A 19158-nucleotide genomic window follows, 5' to 3' on the forward strand; every position below is an offset into this window, starting at 1 on the left:
CATAGCTGCACACACACACACACACACACACACACACACAAACATACATTTGCAACAAAATTGAGGTAATACAATGCAAATATGCTTTCTGTATGGTGTTCCATTTCATATTAATTGTGAGCGTTTTCCATTTTTAAAACATTCTCAGAGAATGTTTTTATGCATGATTTCCTATGATGTGACAAAATTTATATAATTAATACCTTATATATATTTATTTTAATTTTTATTCTTAAAAATAACATTTCAAATGATATCCTACATGGTGAGGTATGATAGTCTTATTGGTTTCCTCTTGGAGGCTCCTAGTTGTGGTCCATGTGAAACATTCATGCCGTTCCCAAACTTAAAAGAGCACTACCCCAACAACAAGAGAACTTTTCTGGGCCATTGGATCCTGTTTTTGTTTTTGTTTATTTTTAATTTTTTTTGTGTGTGTAGTGTTGGCAATCGAAACCAGGGCCTTGCATATACTAGATAAGTGCTTTACCACTGAGCTACATCCCCAGCTTCTCAATGGATCTTATAATAAAAACACTTTTATGTTTATATCTTTTCCAGCACCCCAAGATAAGTCTTATGATTTGATACATCTCAAAGAAGTTAAAAATACCCCATAATCTGAAGTGTGTCTACTATAATAATAGCTACATTTATTGAACACCAGCTACAAACTTGGCTATGTTTTAGCCTATTTCTTATACTTTATGTTATCACTTTTTATCCTCAAAATAATTAGTGGATTGATTGCATTATCAAGAATCTTTTGCATGATTGAGGAAATTGAAGACCAGAGTGGTAGTGTAGTATGCATGTTCCAAGAGCAAAAGCTATTTAAAGACAAAGCTATTACAGTGGATCCCTGATCATTTGTTAGGGTTAGTAACCAGAGGTGTACATGCTATCATGGGTTAAAATATCTTTTTTTTAAAGATGATCCCATTTTTGAAGCAAAAAAACGGGGGAGAGATCCTAACATGTGGTTAGGAATAGTCCTGGTATCTCAGCTCAGGCTTCAACACAATCCCCCTGGGCCCATCCCACTCAGTTTTGCTGGAAAAAAGCAGACTGCCAGACCCGTGTTTGTGGCAGGAAGCTTGCCTTTCCCAGATGACAAGGCTGATTGACTGTAATTTGCAAGACCCCAAAGAGCACCGAGGCTTTGGGTAACAGCCGGTGAGCCAGCCTGCCGCATCGATTCCCTAAGAGCTATAATCACAGCTACTGGGCATCTGCACAGTGATGGGCTTCTGAGCCAAGTGGCAAATCATCATTGTGAAGCTGAACAAATGTCACCTGGAAGAATGGTCTCCAAATTAGCTTAAAAGCTCTCATGGAAGAAAAGCTCCCAATTTCTTGCCCCATATGGGGCGACACTTGAAAAAAAAAAAAAAACAGAAGATGAAAAGGCAGTTCTGCTCATGATATCAGCAGCCCCAGCATCAGCTCTCGCCACCATTCCCTCCTGTATCCTGAGCAGGCTCACCATGGCAACCGTGGTCTACCGGAAGCAGAGCCATCAGGCACCCTGACTGCTCTCTTACCAAAGAACAGTCGCCCTCCCTACTCTTAACTCAGCAAAGCTCTGCTTCCAGCAAAAGCCAGAGATCCACTTGCCTTCCTGCTCAAATTTGCCAAAACCTGCTGGTTGCACTGGACCTGCTGTGGTCTGGATGCCATACCAACAATTGGTTTCATTGAGTGTTGTTGTTGTTTTCATTGTTTTGTTACCTAAAGGAGGAGAATTTTTTCTCAGGACATGGAAAGTGCCCCCCTCCCAGCCCATGATGAATCAGCATGGTGACTCAAAGCCTTTCATTAGATCAGAGAATGAACATTTGGAATCCAAAGCTTCAAGCAGGGTAGAATTTAGATAAGAAAGTTGCAATCATAGCTCAGTTTAAGGGAAACTGGACTTCCTGGGCCAGCCGTTTCATCTTCCTCAGGTGCATTTCTTTCATATGTTCTAAAACCATGTTTAAAATAATTTCTCATCAAAATACAGCTTGAAGACCCATTTTAGATGTTGAATTAAGAGGATTCTCTTCTGTATATTTGAGCTCAAGCATTGGAGCTACAGAAACATGAATAAATGAATTTATCTTCAAATCTTATCCATCTCTCTAAGGGATATAACTTGGTTCAAAGCATAAGTAAAAGCAGTGGAATGGGAAAACCAAAATGGAAAACCAGGCTCCATGAAAGGAGGATAAAATGTTAATAAGAGATGTGGACATTTCTATGTAATTATTCTATTGTATTTTTCTCTGTATAACACTGTAACTTTGTAAACCTCCTTCATAGTCAGAAAAAAAAAACTACCTTCTTTTATTTGTCATTTCTAATGTTAGTACTGGCCAGCGGGTGGGTGTCTTCTGGAACTGGCTGAAGAGGAAAGTGCACACAAATGCAGGGAGGCCAGAGCCATCCCTGAAAGGCCAGATGTGTGTCCACTGTTGACCATGCCCCTCCCTAGCTACCGATTTGAGGGAAGTTGTGTAATGTCTCTGAGCATCAGTTTCCCTGTCTGTACATGCCAACGTTTAAAAATGAGCTTTTGCAAATTAAATGGGATAACGTCATAGACACTGAATCCATATCATGCACCACTGTTAACTTCAAAGGAGGAATTTGAATAGTTCTTTACTACTTTTTGCTAAAATAAGTTGTTGAAATTAGTTGTATTAGTTTGTCAGGGCTGCCTTAAAAAAAAACAAAAACAGAAATTCATTGTCTCAGAGTTCTGGAGGCTGAAAGTCCAAGATCAAGGCATTAACAGTTCTATTTCTGCTGAGGCCTCTCCTTGGCTTGCACCTGGCTGCCTCCTCGCAGTGTTCACATGGTTTTTCCTGTGTATGTGTGCATGAATCTGTTGGCTAATTTCTTCCTCTTATTGAGATACCAGTCAATTAAGATTAGGGTCCACACTAAAGACCCCCTTTTAACCTAGATCCTATTAAAGATCCTATTTCTAAATAGTTACATTTTGAGATATTGAGGTTTAGGGCTTCAACATATGAATTTGGGGGCAGGGCACAATTCAGCATGTAACATTCGGGATTAAAATAAGTACTATAAGGAAAATGTACCTGTATTTTATATACAAATTGCTCTGTCTGAGGGTATATGAATACATAGGTGCCTGGGACCAGTCTCCTTTGCTGGAGATATGAACAGTACATCCCTGGCCAGGCTTGAGGTGCCCACAGGAGAATGCCTGCACAGCCAGTTTAACAATGCAATGTGTGGCACATGCTTAGTGTTTGCAACTGTTGGCTACTGCTGATACGGGGGATAGACAAAGCAATGCTAAACTCACTATAGGAACTAAAGAGGCCTCCACAGGTGTTAGATTGTGTTAGATTGTTCCTTTGCAAAAAAAAAAAAAAAGTGTGAGCTTTGCAATTTCAGGTTTATCTTTTAAGAAAACAATGGATAAAAAGTATGTCTTGCAACGGTTCAGACACTGATTCTTTGACTGCATTTTGAATTTCATTTGGACCTTTCTCCTGGATTTAGGGGAGTGCCAGTGAAGCCACCCTGGTTGCCCTGCTGGCTGCTCGGACAAAAGTGACCCGGCGGCTCCAGGCAGCATCTCCAGAGTTGACGCAGGCCGCCATCATGGAAAAGCTGGTAGCCTACTTCTCTGATCAGGTGAGTAAGTGCGTGTGTTGGGAGGTATTGGGCTATAGCCCCACAGACATTCAAGGTCTGAATCCAAACAAACTTTACTATTGTTTCAAATCCAAGAACAGTTCCTCACAGATCACTAGGACAGAGACTTATACTAATTCTCAGGTGGGAACTTGAGAGATCAAGTTGAAAAGAAAATATATGTACTGAGAACTCCCCATGGCTGACTTGTTACCGTATGTAGCAGCATGGACTTAGATTACACTCATCTGGCCCACCTTCAGAGCAGCATTGCGTAGTAATTGGATGTTAGACTCAACAACCTAATCGCAAATCCCAGTTCTGCTTTTTTAAGCTTTGTGATCTCAGGCAAATCACGTAAATTCTGAGAGCCTCTCTTTCCCTCCTATCAAACAGGGATCAAAGCATCCATCCTTGGTATAGCTGCTCAGCTCAGCTTGTGGCTGAGCATAAGGGGAAAGATTTAAAGAATTTTGTAAGGTTTAGAAAACTCTGCAAATAGAAATATCTAATCTGATTCCATTGGTCAACCCATTTGAAAATGGTAAACAACAGCAACAAAACAAAGCCCAGAATTATGGGGAAAGGAGCAAGTGGAAAGAGAATTGATCAGCATGAAGAGAATAACTCTATTAGAGTAACTATGATCAAGAGGGCACAAAAAGAATAAAAACTGTGCCACCTTCAAGAAATTAGATTGCACAGGGAATTGCCGACTTAGGTTTGTCAATATTTTTATTTTCAGTGAATTCCTTAAGCCACACATTTGAACTATAACCATTTTTTCTAGGAAGTACTTAGCCTGAAATAAATACAATACCCATATTTCAGACCTAATTAGGAGGATTATATCTTTGTATCCTAATTCCATCCATTAAGATTCTACTTACATATGAAGAAAATTGTTCATTTGTATTTAGGACTCCCTTGTTTCCCAGAAGACTTAAAAAAATTAACACATAGGCACTCAATAAGTATATACTGATATCCACTGCTATGAATGTTAGGGTTTAGCCTGTCCAGCAGGGCTTCTGTAAAGGAGCTTATCTCACCAGGAAGTGGCTGGGTGAGACACAACTAGCATCACTCCAGATGCCCAGCAGCTCAGGATGCCAAGGACGCTATGGCATCTTTCTATGGATCTCTGTTAGGTTCCCCAGGAACTATACAGGGCTTGTGTCAATTTTTTTTTCTTTTCATTGTTTTTATTCTCATTTTCCATGTTGACATTTTGTAATTCTGTGTAAATTAAGTCACCATCACATTTTAAGTACGAGGTCAGCTGAATTAAGAAAACAGAACAAAGAAGCCAGAATGACAATGTTTTTCAGAAGGAAATGGCAGTATTCACAAAAGCTAACTTTAATTGTGTAGCTGAAAGGGGAGTTAGAACACAATGTAAACATGGTGGTTCATGGAGAATTCCCATCTCTATTCTGTGCTGCAGTATCTCATGGGTACATTTATCATTAAGATCTAAATTAGGAATGAAAGTAATAAAACAAATGAGAGACCTAAACTTTAGTTCAAATAAATGAAAATCTGTGGGCTGAGATCTACTTTGTTCCCCAAGAAAAAGAAAGAATACGAATGAGAATTATTATGAGTTTGGGGGATCCAGAGATCACAAGTCAGCTGTAGGAATGCACTCTGTAGCTGCATATGTTGTTGTATCAACGCCCTCAGCAGAAAGTTCCTGCTTGTGTGGAGGTACTGCTTGGACCAAGCTGGTGTACATCTTCTGCAAAAACTGTGCTGCACGTGAAGCAGGCACATAGTCATCTGTGGCCTTGCCTTCCCCCCTTTTTTAAAATTCACTTTAGTTTTACACAATATTAGGGTTTATTTTGATATAATTATACAAGCATGAAATATAATTTGTTTTAATTCAGTATGCAGTAATTCCCCTTCCTCATCCCACCTCTCTCCCCCTGCCTTCCCTTTCTCTATGCTACTGATCTTTCTGCTATTTATTTATAGTTTTGTTTTAAACTAGTGCCTTGTAGATATACATAAGGTGAGATTCATTGTGATATATTCATATATGTACATAGGAAACTTAGGTCAGATTCACAGTTCTTCCCTTATTCATTCCTTCTCCCTACACCCAACCCCTTTCTCTACCCCACTGATCTATATTCCATTTGATTGACACTCCCCCTCCCCACCTAGCTTCTGCATATCAGAGAAAACATTCAACCTTTGACCTTCTGGGTCTGGTTTATTTCACTCAGCATTATGGTCTCTCCAGTTCCACCCATTTACCAGCAAATGGCATAATTATGTTCTTATTTATGTCTGGGTCATATTTCATTATGTATATACAACCCATTTTCTTTCTCCATTCATCTGTTGATGGGTTCCTTGTTTGGTTCCATAGCTTGGCTAATGTGAACTGTGCTGCTATATACATTGATGTGTCTGTGTCCCTATAGTATGCTGATTTGAGATCTCAGGAGTGGAATAGCTAGCTAGGTCATATGGTGGTTTCATTCCTAGTTTTTTGAGGAGTCTCTATACTGCTTTCCAGAGAGGTTGCACTAATTTTTAGTCCCACCAACAATGTATGAGTGCACTCTTTCTCCATGTCCTCCCCAACATTTATATTATTTGTATTCTTGATAATTGCAATTCTGACTGGAGTGAGATGAAATCTCAATATATTTTTTTTAATTTTTAAGAGAGAGAGAGAGAGAATTTTAATATATATATATATATATTTTTTAGTTTTCAGCGGACACAATATCTTTATTTGTATGTGGTGCTGAGGATCGAACCCAGGCCGTATGCATGCCAGGCGAGCACACTACCCCATCCCCAGCCTTCTCAATATACTTTTAATTTGCATTTCCCTGATTGCCAGAGATGTTGAACATTTTTTATATATATTTACTGGCCATTTGTATTTCTTCTTTTGAAATTTATTCACTGGGCTATTTGGTTTTTTGGTTCTAAGTTTTTTGAGTTCTTTATATTTTCTGGATATGAATATCCTATTTGAGGAGCAAGTGGCAAAGTTGTCTCATTCTGTGGGTCTCCTCTTCACACTCTTTGTTGTGCAGAAGCTTTTTAGTTTAATGCCATTGAATTTTTATTTTATTTCTTTTGCTTTAGAAGTTTTATTAAGGAAGTTGATGCCTGTGCCAATATGTTGGAGCATTGACCTACATTTTCTTCTATCAATTGCAGAATTTCTGGTCTAATTTCTAGGTCTTTGATCCACTTTTGAGTTGGCTTTTGTGAAGGGTGAGAGATACGGATCCAGTTTTATTCTTCTACATATGGATATACTGTTTTCCTAGTACAATTTTTTTAAAGACTATCTTTTCTCAGAGTATATTTTTGGCACTTTAGTGTAGTATGAGATAGCCATATTTATATGGGTTTTTCCCTGTGTCTTCTATTCTTTTCCATTAGTCTTCCTGTCTGTTTGGGGGCCAATACCATGCTGTTTTTGTTACTATAGCCCTGTAGTGTAATTTAAGGTATGGTATTATGATGCCTCCAGCATTGCTCTTCTTGCTCAGGATTGCTTTGGTTATACTCTTTTATTCTTCCAACTGAATTTTAGAACTGTTTTTTCTAGTTCTGCAAAGAATGTCATTGGCATTTTGATGGAGGTTGCACTCAATCTGTATAATGCTTTTGGTAATATGACCACTTTGACAATATTAATTTTGTCTATCCAAGAATATAGATGATGTTTTCATATTCTAAGGTGTTCTTCGATTTATTTCTTCAGTATTCTATAGTTTTCATTGTAGAGGTCTTTCACTTCTTTGTTAGATTAATTCCCAAGTACTTTGCTTTTTGAGGTACAGTTTTCCTAATTTGTTTTTCACCAGATTCACTGGAATATAGGAAAACAATTGATTTTTGTATGTTGATCTTGTATCCTGCTACTTTACTAAATTGTTTATCAGCTCTAGAAATTTTCTGCTGGAGTTTTAAAAAATATTCTAAATATAAGATTATGTCATCAGCAAGAAGAAAATTTGACCTCATCTTTTCCTATGTGTGTTCATTTAATTTCCTTCTTTTGCATGATGGCTCTAGCTAGAGTTTCAAGGACTCTAAGTAGGAGATGTGAGAGTGTATACCTTTGTCTTGTTCCTATATTTAGAGGAAATATTTTCTGGTTTTTCTACATCTGGTATGAAGTTGGCCTTGGGTTTGTCATATATAGCCTTTATAATGTTGAGGTAAGTTCATTTTATCACTAGTTTCTCTAGTGTTTTAAATATAAATGGATGCTAGACTTTGTCAAATGCTTTTTCTGAATCTTTGAGATAACCATGTGATTATTGTCCTTAACTTCATTTATGTGGTAAATTACATTTATTGATTTTCTCATGTTGAACCAACCATGAAAATCCCTGTGATGAAACCCACTTGATCATGGTGCACTGTCTTTTCAATGTGTTTTTGTATGTGGTTTGCCAATATTAATAAGAATTTTTGCATCTATGTTCAAAGAATATTAGCCTGTAGTTTTCTTTCCTCAATGCATCTTTGTTTGGTTTTGGTATCAGGATGACACTGGCTACACAAAATGAATTTGGCAGTTTTCTCTCCTTTTCTGTTTCATGGAATAATTTGAGAAGGAATGCTATTAGTTCTTCTTTAAAGGTTAGGTAGAACTTGGCTGAGAATTTGTTGGGTTCTGGGCTTTTCTTTGTTGGAAAACTTTTAAGAGCTGTGTCAATTTCATTACATAATATTGGTCTGCTTAAGTTTTCTATATTCTCATGGTACAATCTGGGTAGGTCATGTGTCTGTATCTCTAGGAATTTGTCAATACTTCCAGATTTTTCTAGCTTATTGGAGTATAATTTTTCAAAATAATTTTTAATGATTCTCTGGATTTCAGGTGATATTTTCCTTTTTATATAATTTTGTTAATTTGAGTCTTCTCTTTCTTTTGGTTAGTTAAGTCTATCAATCTTGTTTATCCTTTCAAAAAAATCAACATTTTGTTTCATTGATCCTGTATAATTTTTTTTATTCTTCATTTTATTGATTTCAGCTCTGACTTGTAATTATTTTTTATCTTCTACCAATTTGGGTGATAGTTTGTTATTTTCTAGGACCTTGAGGTATAACTAGATTATTCATTTGGTATCTTTCTATTTTTTTAATGTAGAAACTCAGTGCTATAAACTTTCCTTTTAGAACTGTTTTCACACTGTCCCAGAGATTTTGGTATGTTGTATCACTATTTTTTAAGAATTTTTTCTATAATATCTTATGATACCCATTTCTTATATGTCCACCATTTACTGAGGGACTACTCATTGGAGTGAGGACCTAGAGAAGTGACGTCAAGTAGGGAGAGGAGAAAACAAGGTCTCTGGGAAACTCTAGATCAGCCTTGTGCATAGGAACTGCTATAGAGTGTGAACTGTTCCCTTTTTGGGCACAGAACTGTTCCCTCCCTGGTCAAGTGCCAACTTTTTGTGCATTGTACAATTTGTCCTGCAGTGGGTTTGTGGCAAGCTCACCCTGTGAGGAGAGGTGGCTCTCCAAGAGACGGGATAGCTGATCAGCCAACGTCCACTGCAGCTTGGCATGCACAGCTTTGTCAAGGGGAACCTGGAGCATCACACAGGAGGCAGGAGCACATGCAAAGAACTCTCTCTTAGGGACATCTTAAACTCCTGTTGTCATACTCCTCTCCACTGTCCAGACATCCTTCTGTGACTGCCTGCCTCCCATTGTCTCCTCCTAAGTTTAGTCTGCATTGCAGGCCAGCACATACCCCAGAAAGCTTGGGGTCAAGGTTTTGTCATAAGTTAATAAATTCATCACCTCCCTCATCCTCTAAAGGGTAGAATGATGCACAAAGATTATGAAAAGTACCACTTCCTAATGTGTCACAAGTTTCACAGGTGATTTTTCAAGCCTAGTAAAAGAAGAAGAATCTTAGTTTAATTTTTCTATGCAAGAAACCTGCCTGACACACGTTGTTGTTGTTGTTCATAACTATACTTTGAAGTGGGTATTTTCTGTTTCTCATTGTTTCTACAAGATCACAGAGGGTCACTGTGCAGAGTAACCTGGCAAGGGTCCCACCAGAAAGGTCTGGAGCTGGGAGCCCCAGGGGCTCAGAAGCTGAACATTATCTTCTGGAGCTCCTCTGCTGGCAGAGGTGTTCAAAGAACAGCCGGGGAGCAGCAGGCCCCACAGAGGATCAAAGTTAGAGACAATGGGGGCTTCAGGGCAGAAGGTGGCAGCTTCAGTAAGAATCCACTTTCCTGGGAGTCTCTGAGAAGGGTGGACCTACCATCCAGTGACAGTGCCACATCATTTGCCATTCGTCTCAGAAGATTCCATGTCCATGGATTCAACAACCACAGATCAAAAATATTTTTTAAAAATTGTGTCTGGATTGAACATTTATGGACATTTTTTCTTGTTATTATTCCCTAAATGATATAGTATGACAACTATTTATATAGCATACCATTTGTATTTGCATTAGGTATTATAAGTAATCCAGAGATGATTTAGAATATATGGGAAGATATAAATTGATCATATGCAGATACTATACCATTGCCATTTTATATAAATACTTGGGCTTCTGTGGATTTTTGTATCCATAGAAGCCCTGGAACCAGTTTCTCATGGATGCCAATGAATGACTGTAGCATCTATTGGCTGATCTTAGCCACCAAGATGCAAAAGTCTCCACAGGGAAAGGCAGGGTTTGAATCTGAACCCAGGATTTCTAAGTCCACCCATGAGCGTGCTTTCCAGGATCTCACCGCTAACTCTTGAGTTCAAACAAATGAATGAACTCATCACTTTATGGTTCTAAGTGCTTAATTCATTATATTTGTGGTTTAGATCTGAGGTGTCCTCTGAAACCTCACATGAGAGACAATGCAAGAACATTCAGATGTGAAATGATTAGATTATGAGAGGTCTAACCTAATTGGTGAATTAATCTACTGATAAGAATCAACTGGGTGGTAACTATAGGCAGGTAAATTGTGACTAGAAAGAAGTAGGTCACTGGGGTGTGACTTTGGAGTTTATCTTTTGTCCTTGTGAGTGGAGCTCTCTCTCTCTTCTTCTTTATCACCACATCCTGAGCTGCTTCCCTCTGCCATGCTTTTGCTCCATGATGTTCTGCCTCACTTTAGTTTCAGAGCCATGGAGTCAGCCAACCATGGACTGAACCTCTGAAACCATGAGCCAAAATCAACTTCTTCTGCTTTCATTTGTTCTTGTGAGGTATTTTGGTCACAGCAAAGAAAAAAGTAACTAAAACAAAACTTAAAGAGCAAGGTTCTACATAAATAGAATAACAACTCCAGGAAAAAGAGGTGCCACTGTGGTGTCAGGTATCAGGTACCCACTGCAGAACCAGGAACTTTGCCCGTGTGAGCAAACCTGCACTGATCTAACTCTAATCTTTCTTTCTAGGCACACTCCTCTGTGGAAAGAGCTGGATTAATTGGTGGAGTGCAAATGAAAGCAATCCCTTCTGATGGCAAATTTGCCATGCGTGCTTCTGCCCTGCAGGAGGCCCTGGAACAAGACAAGGCAGCTGGCCTGATTCCATTCTTAGTAAGTCTGTCAGTACATGTTGCAGATAGTACCATGGGAGCCTCTCCCCGATGCCTAGGGCATGTGTGTGGGTGGGGGGGCGGTGTGTGTATGCAGTATGTATGCCAGGGTCACTTTCTAGGCTGCTGTGATAGTCACGGGCCAGGCACGGATTTTGTTATCTCCTTGAGGAAAGCTAGAAATTCCACTTGTTTTATTTTGTTTTTTTTTCTTTCCACATGCTTTAATCTCAAAAACAAGTTACTACAACATCCCAATTTGGAGGATTGTACTAAGCCAAGGAGTATAGTTTCTGTTTGTTGTCCAAAGGGACAGCTATCCCTTAACAGCCCTTTGTGCCATGGTAGATGCTCTAAGCAGTATGATGAGTGAACCAAACTGAAAATAAAAAACATGCTTTGCTTCGTACATTAGTGGTTCAGAGTAGTTAATAAGATGTGTCATCTGTAAAAGGTTTGTTGCAAGCAGGCAGTGACTAATCCCAGATAAAATATCTAATTAACCAAATGACAGGCTGGTTCTCTTGCTCCCAGATATGCATTTTCCAATGGGGAAGAGTTACTTAGTATTGAAACTGAATTGTGGGAATTGTCACATTCCTGGCATGGTCCCAGCAGTATGTCATACATGGGACAGATACATCTTGTGTGATGCAATCAAAATGTCGTGAGTATGGCCATACTTGGGCATTCAACCTGGCCACACATTAGAGTCACCTGGTAAGTTGCTAAAAAGTCTAATGCCCAGGAATGCCCCCTGACTGATCTTGCCAGAATCTCTAGGGATGGAAGAAGCAGGCATTGGAAAAAATTTTTACAACATTAAGATTCTGATGAGCATATAGGTTTTAGAAACATGCTCATGGGGATACTCCTCAGTGTCAGGATACTCCTCATTTCTTAATCATTAAAGCAATCTATGTTGGATAGATGTTTTATGGGCCACACATTAATAACATCCACCACTTTTCTTTTGAGAATTAATCTTTTTAAATGTTTTCCTTTCTCTGAAATGTTTTTTTTTTTTGCCAATTAAAATCAGTAATCATTTGGTGAATATCTAACACACGTCTGTACTGAGGAAGTCACAGAAGGTATGATTTTAATATAAATCTATCCTAATCTGAGGAGCTCAGGAGAATCGGGAGCATAAACACATATTTATAGTAGAAGAATTGGCAAGTTTCAAAGGTAGCCCAGAGAATGAAATGACAATCAAGTGAGTTTGAAGGAGTCAAAAATCAAACTGTGGGCACAGATTCAACTTCCACCTTGCCAATCATCTTTCTCAGTGTCCTTAACCCTTCTTGATTTTTCCCCATTGCATGTATCACTCCCTGCAATACCCATTTATTTACTGCCTTCTTCCCAACAGAATGTACACGAAGGGAGGGTTCATTTTGATCACTGGTTTATCTCCACTGCAGGAATAGTACAGAACTGACACCAGGAGAAATTCAATTAATACAGTTGTTCCTTATACACAGGACATCTGCTCTAGGACCCATCACAGATACCCAAACTCTTGGATGCTCAAGTCCCTTATATAAAATGACATAGTATTTGCACATAACCCATATACATCCTCCCACATACTATTTTTTTAAAAAAACATTTATTTTTTAGTTGTAGGTAGACACAATACCTTTATTCCATTTTTATATGGTGCTGAGTATGGAACCCAGCAGCCCATGCATGCTAGGCTCTCCCTCTGAGCCACAACCCCAGCCCCATCCTTCCACATACTTTAAATCATCAGTAGATTACTTGTCCTACCTAATGGAAATGATGTAAGTAGTTTTTTAGGGAACTATGACAAGAAAAGAAAGTGTGTGTTCAGTACATTAAAAAAACAAAAACAACAACAACAGAAACATTTTTGAACCATGTTTGGTTGAATCCATGATTGTGGAATCCATGGATATGGAGGGTCAACTCTAGTTGTCAAATATAGAAAGATTTGAAAAGATCATCTTTAAAAATCCCAATTATAAACCGGGCACAGTGGTGCATGCCTATAATCCCAGCCACTCAGGAGGCTGAAGGAGAAGGATTGCAAGTTCAAAGCCAGCCTCAGCAATAAGCAAGGGGCTAAGCAACTCAGTGAGACCCTGCCTCGAAATAAAATACAAACAGGACTGAGGATGTGGCTTAGTGGTTAAGTGCCCTGAGTTCAATCCCTCATACTCCACTCCCCAAAAATCCCAATTATAGCTGAGAGTGGTAAGGCATACCTGTAATCCCAGTAGTTTGGGAGGCTGAGACAGGAGAATCCCAAGTTCAAAGCCAGCCTCAAGCAACAGCGAGGCACTAAGTGACTCAATGAGACCCTGTCACTAAATAAAATACCAAAAAAAAAAAAAAGGGCTGGGAAACAAACAAACAAACAAACAAAGAAATAAATAAATCCCAATTACAAGTTTAGTGCACTTTTGAAGGATTTTATTTAAATGAAGTAAAATATTTTTAAACCTGTAGTGTTAATTTTAAGTCACTGAAATTTTATATCTAGGGAAAAAATATATATTGAAACATACTCCTTCATATTTGAAGAATGAAAGCAATGGAGAATACATCATATAAATGATGAAAATATTTTATGAAAATTACAAAGCTCATAACTATAGTAAAAGACAAATATTGGTAGAAACTACTGATAGGACATATTATAAAGTAAATCTTAAAATAAAAAGAAGGCTTACATATCAATAAGTGAGGAAGCAACATTTCAATGATAAAGATGCAAAATACATATAAGAAATCAGTTCCACATTCAAACACACACACACACACAAATATAGATACAAAACCAATTCTGATCATGCAATAATCAAAGAAATGCAGATTAATTAGTGAGAGAGGTATGTGACAATCCCATACTGTGATTACAGAGGTGTCAGTTTCTTTTATATCTCTAAACTTTACACAAATTCTGAAGGTCAGTGATGGGGTATATGCAGATTTAGAATCGTCATCTTCTCCTGAGAAATGACTATCTATTCTTAGGAAAGACTAACATCTAGCTATCTGGATGGATATACATGTTCATTTCTCTGGGATGAATGCCCAAGATTGTGCAATTAAGGATCATTTTGTAGTTATGTGTTTTAAAGAAACTGATAAAATCTTTACTGGAATGGCTGTACTATTTCACATTTCTTCTAGAAGTGCCTAAAACAATCAAGTGTTTGGTATTATTTTCACCCGTGTTTGGTATTATCATTATATTTTTTGTCTTACCTGAATTAATAGGTGTATAGTAATATCTCATCACACTCATAATTTTCATTTTCCTAAAGACTAATGAAGTTGAACATTTTTTTCATCTGCTTATTAACCATTAACACATCCTTTTTTTAGTAAAACATAAATCTATGTCTTTGTCCACATTCCAATTGGATGATGGATTGATTTTTTAAATTAACAGATTTATGTTAGAACAGTTTTAGAACAGTAAGCATAATTAAAGAGAGTTCCAGCACTTACTTAAATGTTTTACATATACTTCCTCTCAATCTGTGGCTTTTGGTTTCATTTTCTGAGCAATGGTCTTTTGCCAGTCAAAAATTTTCAATTTCACTGATGTTCAGTTTATCAAATTCTTTCATGGATTATGCCTTTATTGTTATATCTAAAAACTTACTGCTGAACCCAAGATCATCTAGATTTTCTCCTGTGCTATTTTCTAGACATTTTGCATTCTATAATTTAAGTCTACTATGTATTTTCAGTTAATTTTTGTGAAAGGTGTATAATCTGTGTCTAAATTATTTTCTCTTTTTTTCTGCATTGGGATGTCTAGCTGTTCCAGCATCTGTTGAAAGGCTACTCTTCCTCCACTAAATTGCTTTCATTCCTTTGTCAAACGTTAGTTGACCTCATGTGTATATCTAATTCTGTTCCATTAATAAGTTTATCTCCTTTGCCAAGATCACACTGTTTTGATTATTTAAGGTTTATACTAAAGTTGGGTAAAGTCAGATATGACCTCAGTCATTAGTCAATATTATGTTCAATATTATGTTTTTTTTAGTCTTTTGAATTTTTATATAAAATTTAGAATCAATTTGCCAATGTGTACCACATAACTCACTGTATTATTAAATATGATTGCAATGAATCTATAGATCTAGTTGGAGGAGCTGACATCTTCATGATATTGAGACTTCCTGTCCATGTACATAGAATCTTTCTGCATTTATTTATCTCCTTTAAAAAGTAGTTGCATCAGAGTTTGTAGTTTTCTTCATGAATATTGTTTACATATTTTGGTAGATTTATATGTATTCCTTTTTCCCCTTTCTGTGCTAAATGTAAAGGGAATTATGGTTTTTTAACTTCAAATTCTATTTTTTAAAATATTTTTTTAGTTGTAGATGGACAAACTGCTTTTATTTATTTGTTTGTTTGTTTTTATGTGATGCTGAGGATCTAATCTAGTTCCTTACATTTGCTAGGCACGTACTCTACCACTGAACTATAACTCAGCCCTCAAATTCCATTTCTTATGCTAAAACATAAGAAATAAATTAATTTTTATTTATTGCATGTTTATTCCTATAATTGCTCATTAGTTCCCAGAGGACTTGCCTTTGGTTTATTCTTTGGTATTTCTACATTGACAGCCATGTCATAATGATCTATCTTTTATTGTCTAGTCATATCACACTAGCTAGTTATATAATGTTATAAAAAGGTGTGGAGAATAAATATCCTTCCCTGATTTCTAATCTTAGACAAAAAACATGTAGTTTCTCATCTTAAAGTATGTTAGCAGTGGTTGTTTTTGTTTTTTTTTCTGATGTCAGTTATCAAGTAAGTTCCACTATAATCCTAGTTTGCTAAGAGATTTTTTTTTTTTGGTGTATTTGTTTGTTGTAAATCATGAATTTTGGATTTTGGATTTTGTCAAATGGTTTTTGTGTCTCTATTTATTTAATATGATTTTCTTCTTTAGCCTGTAGATATGATAAGCTATGTTAATTTATTTTCAACTATTGAATTGGTCTTCATGCTTTAATCAATCAAATTCCACTTAATGGCATATAATATTTTTAAGTATTGGACTCAATTTGATAGTCTTCTTGAGACTACGGGTCTATAATTTCTTTTTGCAATGTCTTTGTCTAGTGTTGGTATTAGAGTAATGCTAGCCTTGTTAGGAAGTATTCTTTTTGCTTCTATTTCTGTAACAGATTGTAGAGAATTGGTGAGATTTCTTCCTGTGCTTACCAGTGAACCTAATTGGGCATGGTGCTTTCTGTTTTAGAAAGTTATTAATGATTGACAGATATAGCCCTATTGAGACGATCTTTCTCTTTCTGTGAGTTTTGGTAGATTAAATCTTCAAAGGAATTTGTTCTTTTCATTTGCATTTTCAAATTTGTGAGCAGAGTCCATAATATTCCTTTCTTATTCTTTTTTGTTTTTGCATCTGCATTTTATTTATTTATTTATTTATTTATTTTTTATTGTTGGTCCTTCAAAACATTACATCTTTCTTGATATATCATATTTCACAATTTGATTCAAAAGGGTTATGAACTTCCATTTTACCCCGTATACAGATTGCTGAATCACATCAGTTACATCAGTTACATTTCCATTGATTTACACATTGCCATTCTAGTGTCTGATGAATTCTGCTCTCTATCCTATCCTCTACTATCCCCCCTCCCCTCCCCTCCCCTCCCCTCTTCTCTCTCGACCACCTCTACTGTAAAACATTTATTCCACTTGTATTATTCTTCCCTTACCCCTCACTTCCTCTTGTATGTAATTTTGAGTAACCCTGAGGATCACCTTCCCTTTCCCTGCAATTTCCCTTCTCTCTCCCTTTCCCTCCCACCTCTCATCTTTATTTAATGTTAATCTTCTTCTCCTGCTCTTCGTCCCTACTCTGTCCTTAGTTACTCCCCTTATATCAAAGAAGTCATTTGGCATTTGTTTTTTAAGGATTGGCTAGCTTCACTTAGCATAATCTGCTCTAATGCCATCCATTTCCCTCCAAATTCTATGATTTTGTCGTTTCTTAATGCAGAGTAATACTCCATTGTGTATAAATGCCACATTTTTTTTATCCATTCATCTATTGAAGGGCATCTAGGTTGGTTCCACAATCTTGCTATCGTGAATTGTGCTGCTATGAACATCGATGTAGCGGTGTCCCTGTAGCATGCTCTTATTAGGTCTTTAGGGAATAGACCGAGAAGGGGAATAGCTGGGTCAAATGGTGGTTCCATTCCCAGCTTTCCAAGAAATCTCCATACTGCTTTCCAAATTGGCTGCACCAATTTGCAGTCCCACCAACAATGAACAAGTGTACCCTTTACCCGCATCCTCTCCAGCACTTGTTGTTGTTGGACTTCATGATGGTTGCCAATCTTACTGGAGTGAGATGGTATCTTAGGGTAGTTTTGATTTGCATTTCTCTGACTGCTAGCGATGGTGAGCATTTTTTCATGTACTTATTGATTGATTGTATGTCCTCCTCTGAGATGTGTCTGTTCAGGTCCTTGGCCCATTTGTTGATTGGTTTATTTGTTATCTTATTGTCTAACTTTTTGAGTTCTTTGTATACTCTGGATATTAGGGCTCTATCTGAAGTGTGTGGAGTAAAGATTTGTTCCCAGGATGTAGGCTCCCTGTTTATCTCTCTTATTGTTTCTTTTGCTGAGAAAAAACTTTTTAGTTTGAGTAAGTCCCATTTGTTGATTCTAGTTGTTAACTCTTGCGCTATGGGTGTCCTATTGAGGAATTTGGAGCCCGACCCCACAGTATGTAGATCATAGCCAACTTTTTCTTCTATCAGACACTGTGTCTCTGATTTAATATCAAGCTCCTTGATCCATTTTGAGTTAACTTTTGTGCATGGTGAGAGAAAGGGATTCAGTTTCATTTTGATGCAAATGGATTTCCAGTTTTCCCAGCACCATTTGTTGAAGATGCAATCCTTCCTCCATTGCATGCTTTTAGCCCCTTTATCAAATATAAGATAGTTATAGCTTTGTGGATTGGTTACTGTGTCCTCTATTCTGTACCATTGGTCCACCCACCTCTTCTGGTACCAGTACCACGCTGTTTTTGTTACTATTGCTCTGTAGTATAATTTGAAGTCTGGTATCGCTATACCGCCTGATTCACTCTTCCTGCTTAGCATTGTTTTTGCTATTCTGGGTCTTTTATTATTCCATATGAATTTCATGATTGTTTTATCTATTTCTACAAGAAATGCTGTTGGGATTTTGATTGGCATTGCATTGAACTTATAAAGAACTTTTGGTAATATCGCCATTTTGATGATGTTAGTTCTGCCTATCCATGAACAGGGTATGTTTTTCCATCTTCTAAGGTCTTCTTCTATATCTTTCTTTAGGGTTCTGTAGTTTTCATTGTATAAATCTTTCACCTCTTTTGTTAGGTTGATTCCCAAGTATTTTATTTTTGGGGGGGATATTGTGAATGGAGTAGTTGTCCTCATTTCCGTTTCAGAGGATTTGTCGCTGATATACAGGAATGCATTTGATTTATGCGTGTTGATTTTATATCCTGACACTTTGCTGAATTCATTTATTAGCTCTAATAGTTTCTTTGTAGACCCTTTTGGGTCTGCTAGGTATAGAATCATGTCATCTGCAAAAAGTGAAAATTTAAGTTCTTCTTTTCCTATTTTTATGTCTTTAATTTCTTTCGTCCGTCTAATTGCTCTGGCCAGTGTTTCGAGGACTATGTTGAACAGAAGTGGTGAGAGAGGGCATCCCTGTCTTGTACCAGATCTTAGAGGGAATGCCTTCAATTTTTCTCCATTCAGAATGATGCTGGCCTGTGGCTTATCATAGATTGCTTTTACAATGTTGAGGTATGATCCTGTTATCCCTAATTTTTCTAGAGTTTTGAACATAAAGGGATGCTGTACTTTGTCGAATGCTTT

General features: G+C 37.3%; 1 protein-coding gene across 4 annotated transcripts in view; it reads left to right on the plus strand.

The window, feature by feature from the left end:
- Ddc (dopa decarboxylase) overlaps positions 1-19158 on the plus strand; it is a 119816-nt gene that overhangs the window by 46796 nt on the left and 53862 nt on the right. For all 4 annotated transcript variants that reach the window (XM_078039747.1, XM_078039748.1, XM_078039749.1 and 1 more), the window contains exons 5-6: positions 3520-3654; positions 11086-11229. In XM_078039747.1, coding sequence (XP_077895873.1) covers positions 3520-3654; positions 11086-11229 — 279 coding nt within the window. The remainder of the gene's footprint in view (positions 1-3519; positions 3655-11085; positions 11230-19158) is intronic.

Source organism: Ictidomys tridecemlineatus, chromosome 2 (genome assembly GCF_052094955.1).
Source record: "Ictidomys tridecemlineatus isolate mIctTri1 chromosome 2, mIctTri1.hap1, whole genome shotgun sequence".
NCBI lineage: Eukaryota > Metazoa > Chordata > Mammalia > Rodentia > Sciuridae > Ictidomys > Ictidomys tridecemlineatus.